This window comes from Mus caroli, chromosome 1 (assembly GCF_900094665.2).
Source record: "Mus caroli chromosome 1, CAROLI_EIJ_v1.1, whole genome shotgun sequence".
Lineage (NCBI taxonomy): Eukaryota > Metazoa > Chordata > Mammalia > Rodentia > Muridae > Mus > Mus caroli.
In genome coordinates, this window is record NC_034570.1 from 172,887,617 (window position 1) to 172,896,454 (window position 8,838).

General features: G+C 49.8%; 1 protein-coding gene across 2 annotated transcripts in view; it reads left to right on the top strand.

Moving 5' to 3' along the window:
* Susd4 (sushi domain containing 4) overlaps positions 1-8,021 on the top strand; it is a 128,424-nt gene extending 120,403 nt beyond the window's left edge. Inside the window, exons 6-9 of one of the 2 annotated variants that reach the window (XM_029479514.1) lie at positions 584-781; positions 2,019-2,163; positions 5,182-5,564; positions 6,631-7,989. In XM_029479514.1, coding sequence (XP_029335374.1) covers positions 584-781; positions 2,019-2,163; positions 5,182-5,564; positions 6,631-6,659 — 755 coding nt within the window. In that variant the 3' untranslated portion in view covers positions 6,660-7,989. Of the gene's footprint in view, positions 1-583; positions 782-2,018; positions 2,164-5,181; positions 5,565-6,630 lie in introns of both variants that reach the window. The other variant, XM_021171306.2, reaches the window with a different exon arrangement.
* The last annotated feature ends 817 nt before the right edge of the window (positions 8,022-8,838 follow it).

Here is an 8,838-nt window from a genome sequence, read left to right on the forward strand (position 1 = left end):
GCCTAGGACTTCAGGCTTTTAATTCTTCCTCCCATTGCTCCGGCAGCACCAGTGTGTGAGGGGCCAAGGCTAAGTCTGCAAACAGAAGTGGGAGAACCCCTACATGCTTGTCACTGGCCAAACCCCAGCAGGGCATGAGGGTGAGGTGGGACCACAGACCCCCAATTTAAACAGTTCCAGGAGATGGCTTTGGTAACAGAAGCAGACTTGGCACCACTGTGCCATTGGGTAAAGCTTTTGTCCATAAATATCTTAATTTTATTTATGAGGCTGTCTGGCATATAATAGCATGCATTATTAATAGAGTAGCTTAATGCTCTCTACTAAACAGGCGTACGCTCCTCATTGTACCATGAGCTTCTTTTACTATGTACTTTACAACACATGACATTTGTGCTCAGAATATCCTAGCAGGCTCCCACTGACATCCCGTGGAAACATGGGCTGTCTCTGACCTATGCCTTCATCTGGTGTTCTGAGTATAAGTACATCCTGAAGTAGCTGTGGTTGGCCATGCCCGTATTGTGTCTGGGTGACTCCTGCCTGGAGCCTGTGGTACTGAAACTTTTATTCTCCCCAACTGCCCAAGTTTGTCCACTACCTCCTATGGTAAGTCACGGAGATTTCATCTGCCACCCGAGGCCTTGTGAGCGCTACAACCATGGAACTGTGGTGGAGTTCTACTGTGATCCTGGCTACAGCCTCACCAGTGACTACAAGTATATCACCTGCCAATATGGAGAGTGGTTTCCTTCCTACCAAGTCTACTGCATCAAATCAGGTGAGATCGGAGGCCGCACCCTTAGTGGAGGCTGGTCCTCTGAGGGCAGCCTTCAAGCTGTGGTCATACTATGTCCTCAATGGTATCCACTCCCATCCTATCATGAGCCTCAGGACCAGGCTGTAGAAATTGACCATTCTGGATATGGGTGGCCTCTGAGAAGGGATTCCAGACTTATTACAGAAGATCAGAAATACTTTTAAAATGAGCCATAGCTCTGGTACCCATGGAGAAATTCAACTTCTGCAATTTCTCACAGACTTAGTGCCACACACTGGCAGGGATGCAGCCTCATAGGGGTAACCAGAAATATGTACATGGAACATGAATCATGCATGACTCCACCCTTCTCTCCAAATAATATTATTGTGGTTAAGAACTGACCTCACACAAGTGGAGACTACATACAGGCTCCACTGTCTCAGAGTAAATGATGTGAGATGGCAAGCCATCTTTGCTACCTGTCCCAGCACACTCGGGAACTGGCCCCATGAAGGATACCTGGCATCAGCACACACCCTTTCCCCTGTTCTTTCGATTTCTGCCCATTCTCTCCAGCATTTTTCAGATCATTGTCATGGCTGCTGCCCCAGCCAGCAATGGTGGCTGTATACTTTCTTATCCAATGTCATGCTTGTGTATCTGAAGGCATGCAGATGTTATGTGAGCCAGCAAGAGGAGAGGCACTGAGTCTAAGAGGATGACCACTGAGTGGGATCATGGGATGGGATTTACTGGGAGCAAAAGGATAAATATCTGTTCTGGAAGGGCCTGTTCTTACTTCTCTTATCTGGCAGATACCACAGAGGGTGGAGTGATGGCCAAGGAATGACCATGTACTCTTGGTCTTTAAAGCCCTTGCAAACTCTATCCTTCATCCAAAAACAGTGCTTTGGACCATGTCAGAAGAGGCCCAGAACAGGGCAGAAGGATACCTTTCACTCTCTTCCCAAGAAGCAGTTACATTGTTGCTTTGTCCTGTGTCAGGGTCTCAGGCTCAGCCTGTAACATGAACATGCATGTCTACAGCCACAATAGTGTCTACACATATATCACCTGCCAATATGTCTCCAATCCAGAAGGACCCATGCTAGAGATGGGTTTTAGTGTATGGGTCTTAACATGACTTACCAGCTATACTGGAGATAGGGTGTGTCTCTCAAATCCCAGGAGGCATACCATGAGTACCTCATGTACCAGATGACCTCATGCCTGGCTCTCTTATCTCTCATGGCAGAACAAACGTGGCCCAACACCCACGAGACCCTCCTGACCACGTGGAAGATTGTGGCGTTCACAGCCACCAGCGTGCTGCTGGTGTTACTGCTCGTCATCCTGGCCAGAATGTTCCAGACCAAGTTCAAGGCCCACTTCCCCCCGAGGTCAGTGCAGCAGAGAACACAGATGAGGGTAGAACTTAAGGGTCTGGGTAGGCTGTCATGGAGAAAGCACCATGGTGGGGACAGGCCCTTCAATCAGTAGAGCATGGGACTCTTAATCCCAGGTCATGGGTTTGTGCCCCACTTTGGGCGCCAATTTGTTGTAGTAAGTCTCTAACCTGAATATACCCGTGCAAAAACACACAACTCAGATATAATATTTATAAGTTGTATACCTAGATTGGACAGATTTACCACTACACTAATCTATTCCTCAGCTATGAGACCCCTTGCTATCTGTGGCTTCTCCAGGCTATGTGGTCCTGCTCTATCTTCCTTCTGCCACTTTTCCCTCCATCTTCTTCCTCTCTCGTTCCCTATTCTTCCCCCACTCTCTAAAACATCCAGCCCCCCCCCCTTTACCTACCACTGCCCAATTACAGGCTCTAGCCTTTATTTGACCAGTTAATGTGGGAAGGTTTACATGAAATCATCTGAGTACATGATCCACTCCTTGTTGGGGTAACCCCTCTTGAAGAAGAAGAATTAACATCAGAATACAATGGTAACCCATGGTAACCCACAACACATTCCTGCTTCCCTGAGTAGACTATTCTAAAGCAGGCACTGTGGAGGACTGGAGAAGGGAACCAGGCCAGGGATGCAAGCTGTGCACACCCCATCAGGAGCACCTCCCATCATGGTCCACCTGCTACATCCCTAAAAGATGACTTGCACACACTTGTGGAGGACAAGGTCAGGGATGTGACATAGCAGAGGTCAGCCAATTCCAGAGGAAGCTTCTGGAAGGAGAGCAGGCCTAAGTGAGAAACCAGAAAGGGCCTGGGAGGGGATCTGGGTCTTTAGAGGATGACTCTCTTTCCTCCTTGGCTGCACCAGAAGGCTCAGTTTGGTGTCCGCACACCAGAGTCCTCCTCACAACAGAGCTGGGCCTTGTCACCTCACAGCTAAGTCAGTCACCCCCATCCCTGAGTTGCCCTCACCATGGAGCCTAGTCATCAGAACAAGGAATGTGAGGTTCATGAGAAAAGGACAATTGCTTGGGCCTTCAAAAAGGAAGAACCAACTATTCTGTCCCCTCCAACCCAACTGTGTCTCTCTCACATCCCAGGAGTGTGGAGAGGGACAGAAGTGGCATCTTCCCCAAGTCCCTATATCCAAATAGCCTCATCTCACTTAGCTGTGTTCCTGATCCTGACAGCAGAAGCACCATAGGTCAGAACCAGCAGTTACATGTGCTGGGCGGAGCCAGGAGGCACTCATGTCCTCCCCAGGCCCAGATGCATGTTAGTACTTCCCTGGTAGCATCGCATAGCCTTTGCTGAGGTTCAGGAACCTACCTTTCTTTCTTTCCCAAACCTATCTGCTCTCAGGGTCCTCAGCATCATTATTTATTAATCTAGGGACCATGTTCTATCACTAAGCAATTACAGTTTCTCAAGAAAGCCAAAGGATCACAAAGAGAAAGTTAGACCTCACAGCTGTGATTTATGGTGCATTAGCAGACTTTCAAATGGCCCACAAAGCGAAATATATATATATATATATATATATATATATATATATATATATATATAATGCTTTGAATATATATTATGCTTGGAAGAGTTTTCCAAAATATAGACTACTAGGGAGTTTTTGAAATCTTCTCAGCCTCACTTGATGCTCCTACAATGTCCTTGAGTTGTTTAGGGGAAATGGTGTCATCTGTCCAAATGGAATACGAGGTACCCGGGCATGCCAAGGATAGATGACAGTGTTCTCCAGGTCCCAGGTGTTTGAGATCCAAGTATATCAAAGTCACACAGCATGGGTTGACTGTGTGGAGGGGAGTGTGGCCTGACCATGGGCTGTTAGGGTGAAAAAGGAGACGGCACTATCTGCCTGCTCTGGTCTGACATCTCAAAAAGCAAGGAGCAAGGAAGAAGCCCTGAGTGAGCCAGAAAGGCTAACAGGAGGCCACGGGCTGCCCAGAGGTGAGTGAGCATCCAGATACACTAGCAGCACCAGGCTCTCCCTGCTTCTGCCTCCCATCTTCTAGGGAACGCAGTCCTCCATCATCTCTTGCCTTTTCTGGTAACCTCTCTCTCTGGAGCAAAAAGGCAGCTGCCATAACCCTAAGCTTTTACAAGATGTTTCAAAGCCATGAGCATGAGGTTGTCCCTCTCACGTTAGTGAACAGCGAGGGCTGATGCCGCCAGTCCCCGACAAAAGCCATGCCCAGACATCTCATGTGCCTTCCCAGAAGCACTCAGAGTTTTGGGCACCATTACAGCAAAACAGATCACTTTCTCTTCCTGCCATGTCGTTCTCTGGCCACAGCTTTCAACTCCAGGTCCCCAACAGAAATAATCAAGCTGTAAGCAGCTTACTGCTCTGGGCTCTTCTGGGGCCAGGAGTAGAGCCTGGTGGTCAGATGGATGCAGATGTTGTTGACACCCATTATGTAGGGTCGGGTGCAGCCATGCATGCTCACAGTGATAACAGGCCAGGAGTTGTGCATGTGATCCACAAGGCAGAGAGCACCTGCCAGGATGATAGCCTGGCTTCTCTGCCACCTAAAACCTTCACAGCAACTGTGCAGGTTCAGCCTGGCCCATGGTGTTGTACTGGGTCTGAGGTGGTCATAAATGGACAGTAGTGAACTGGGTAATTGGCATGGCACAGTCAGAGATGGAAATTAGTAGCTCTTCTTTTCTATTTTCTATTGTGTTTTGTCTACCTCTCTAAAAATGACTGGGGTGGGTGTTGTTGTTGTTGTTGTTGTTGTTTGTACAAAGAAGCAGCCTAGTGAGTATAGACTGGCAGTCCTCTCTGGGCACTTAGTGTCCCCATCCTTCCTTAGGATGGAGATTGATCAACAGAAAACCTCTCTGCAGAAACAGGCCATGCTGCATAGCAGATCTGCCAGGGACATGGTAGGAGAGGCTGTTTCTCTGTACTGCCTCATTCCTGGGGTGACGTAGATCCTGACGTGTTTCCATTGTTCCCTCTGCACAGGGGTCCTCCCAGGAGTTCCAGCAGTGACCCCGACTTCGTGGTCGTGGATGGAGTGCCCGTTATGCTCCCGACCTATGATGAGGCTGTGAACGGTAGCTCGAGTGCCTTAGGCCCGGGGTACCTGGCCTCTGTGGGCCAGGGCTGTCCTTTACCTGTGGATGACCAGAGCCCTCCAGCATACCCTGGCTCCGGGGACACGGACACAGGCCCTGGGGAGTCAGAAACCTGTGACAGTACCTCGGGTTCCTCCGAGATGCTCCAGAGTCTATATTCACCCCCCATGTGCCAAGGGGGCAACCGCCCTGTCCCAGACACCCCTGACACGATTTCAAGCACAGCAGGGGAGGTGGCATCCACAAGCCCGGGCATCGACATTGCAGATGGTAAGCATTTCCAAAGCTGTGGCCAGCGCCCCAGCGCAGGGTCAGACCACGGGCCTGCTTCTCCACCGACGGGCATTGCTTCTCATTCTCTTGATTTGTAGGGCTACCAACAGGCCAGGTGTTAGCAAAGAATGTTCATTATTCTGTGAGTAATGAGCCCAGGAATAGAAATTTCACCAGGCCCCCCAAAGGGTACCAAGCCATGGAGTTGAAAGCCTGGAGAGATTACAGCATCTTAGTTTTGATGCCAAAGATGTGGGGGTAGAGGGTGCCTTCTTGTCCTTTAATTGAATAGGACCTGAAAGTGGGACTTGGGAACAATAACACACACAGGCAGAGATGTGTCCCAGCACATCTGCCAAAGCTGACTTAAAGGAGTCTGGTTCTCCAGTGCCACCATGAATACAGGACCTACCTTCCCTCTCTGGGTCAATGCCACTGTGCACACGGGGCCCTATCTTCCCACTTTGGGCCCTGAGGAAGGCCAATGCAGTGGACTGCTGCCAACCTCAAACCCCCACCTGACCCCAGAGAAGTGCTGTGTGCTCAGAAGTCACTTTAGCCATGTGCAGGGAAAGATTCATCTGTCATGGGGAAGACCATAGCCCATGAGAACAGTAAAGCGTGTCTGAATATTCAGGGCTCCACTTCCCAGGGAGGGAAGCCCCGGCACAGCTCTGTAAAGTGTGGCTACAGTGTGTAGCAGGAGCAGGGTAGAAACAGGCCTGCTGGCCCCTCAGAGCACCCTTCCTGTGCTCCACCCTGCCTCTCTGCGCTTGACATGGTAACATTTTGGCCTAAGCAACTATGAGGGCTTGTGGTGAAAGTTTAACATTATCCTTTTTATGAGCTGGATATAAAAAATCACAAATTGTTCTCTAGCGGATAGATGGTGTGCGGGGCGGGGAGAAGGGACGCTGGTTTATTTGACCTTTAATGGACACATGGAACTTAACGTTTTCCTTTCTCCGCTGATTTCTAGGATGGAGCTGTTTTAATGAGGCTCGTAACTCCATGTAGCTTGCAGTCGGACTAAACAAATAACCACCTCTTGCTTTATTTCCAGAGATCCCGCTCATGGAAGAGGATCCATAGCCTGGTGACGTCCTGCTAGTCCCACTGTCCCCTTTGGGGAAAAGAGCCTTGAATTGAGACCACAGGAGGACAGAGCTTGGGGACCAGGGGTCATTTTTAATCTATCTACATAAGGACAGTGATTCATACCGTACATCTCCAGCAGGACTGTGGGTCTGGCCAACAGCAAAGGCGGTGCTTTCAAATGAGACCCAAGGGTTTATCATGACCTGCAGGGAACCGAGTGCCGAGGGGACTCTCTCTGCCTCACCCCTGTGTCAGAGCTGGGTGTCTCTTGCTACAAAGCGTGAGACAGTGCCACACACATCCTGTTGCTCCTGCTAACAGCACTCCCTGCTCCTCTGAAAGCATGTCACATTGTATAAATTTGCTTCTAAAATCTGCTTTGAACTGTCTAGGAACTTTAGATCTGGACGGGTCAGCCTCTGTAAAACAAAGCCCACGTTGACCTGCAAACCCAAGAGCAGATCCTCTCTTTGCCCTTCTTAGTAAGGGATGGGCTCCCAAGGAAAGACTCTCATGTGACACTCAGACCATCTCTTACACCTGGACAGCCAATCAAAGCAGGATGTGGCGGCTTGAACGAGAAAGGAAAGGATAAACAAGCCAACTCGCTTTCTGGAAGTTTCTTCATGCCAAGCCCCTATGCTCTGTGCTGCCCCCTGGTGACATGTTTGTATGCGTGGTCTGGCAGTGGACCTGTGGTGTGGAATCGACCTGTGGCTTTACACCTGGTGAGAACACATTCAGATGCATCTTGTGGTGGACCCCGTAACCTGGTCATGTTTGGTTTTGGCATTTGGCAGACTCCATTCACATTTATCTGCTCATGCCCTCCTATGTGGGTCATTGCTGTCACTTTACCCCGACCCTAAAACCTAACCATTCTTTTATTTTCCAAAGTGGAAAGTTTCTGTAAGCACGGTCTGCATTTGGAGGGAGAAGGAAACGTGAGCCGGATCTTTTGAGACCACTCCCAGCCCCTCAGCTCTCTTTTTTGTCCTGCTCAGTCCAAAGGCTGGCTTCCCAGCCCCAAGCCACCCTGCCCTCTTGCTTTTGGGGGTCCTTTGGCCCTGCCTGCCTGCCATCCCGTATTTCCATGAGGGTCTCATGGCACCCACTGGGTGTTGTGCCTAAGCAATTGTTTGATTTTTTTTTTTTTAAAGAGCCTCGAGTCCAGAAGTGTCTCTTCAAATACATGTTGGTCCATGGTGTCATTTCCATCCCTCCTCTGGGTTGTAGACAAATATGAACAAAACTCTCATCCATAGAATCACTGTGCTGCTAGAGCACCGAGGGCCGGAGGCTTGATCGAATCCTGTTTTCTCTCAACACAGACTGATTAAAAATTAAAAAAGAAAACGACAGTTTGAAGCGTGACTTTAATAGTGGGGTGGGGTGGGGAGGGCAGGAGGTGGGTGATGTTGGTTGTGAGTGGTAGAAATAAGATGAAGCTCCATGTCCTCGGCTCCATTTATTCAAAGGAGTTGGCGTATGGTGACTGACATGTCACTGCCTTGACATGGACAACATCCAGGCAGCCACACCTCTGCACTTTGTTCTCACACCTGTTCCCTTCCATGCCTCCTCATTTGGGTTGTGTCCCAGAGACCTCTGGGTAAGAGTCCCATCTCCCAGGAAGCACACAGAGCTGTCCCAGGCCATCCCTGCCTCTCTTTGGGACATCCACCAGCAGCAGGATGACCATCTGACCTGGTCACCAATGACCAGGGTTGCAACCGGGCCCCAGGAAGAATGACAGCAGCAGGCATCAGGGAGCTCACGGGTATCGTTCTCATCTGGAGGCTGGGTGGCAGTGGGGGGAGGAGAGACCATTGCTGTGTAAACACTCACCGGCACCCTGCCTGATAGCACTCAACTCTGTGCCCATAGCAAGCATCTTCCCAGATGTTCCTTAGGGCTCCTTTTCCCACCCTAGGTACTTCTGACAGAAAGAAATTTGGTGATGTTCCAAGAATGGTGTCATCCCAACAGAATTCCTTTAAATATCCCAAAGTCCCTGTGGTGCGAGGGAGCAGGTCACCTTCCACAGACCTCAGTGTGGAAACAGACAGGGCTATGGAGGAAGGAAGAGTACCCGTCTTGGCTCTCTCTCGAGTACCAGTCTCCTCGGGCTTGGGCAGTGCCCACCTCGGGGCTGCATCCAAGCTACTGCAGA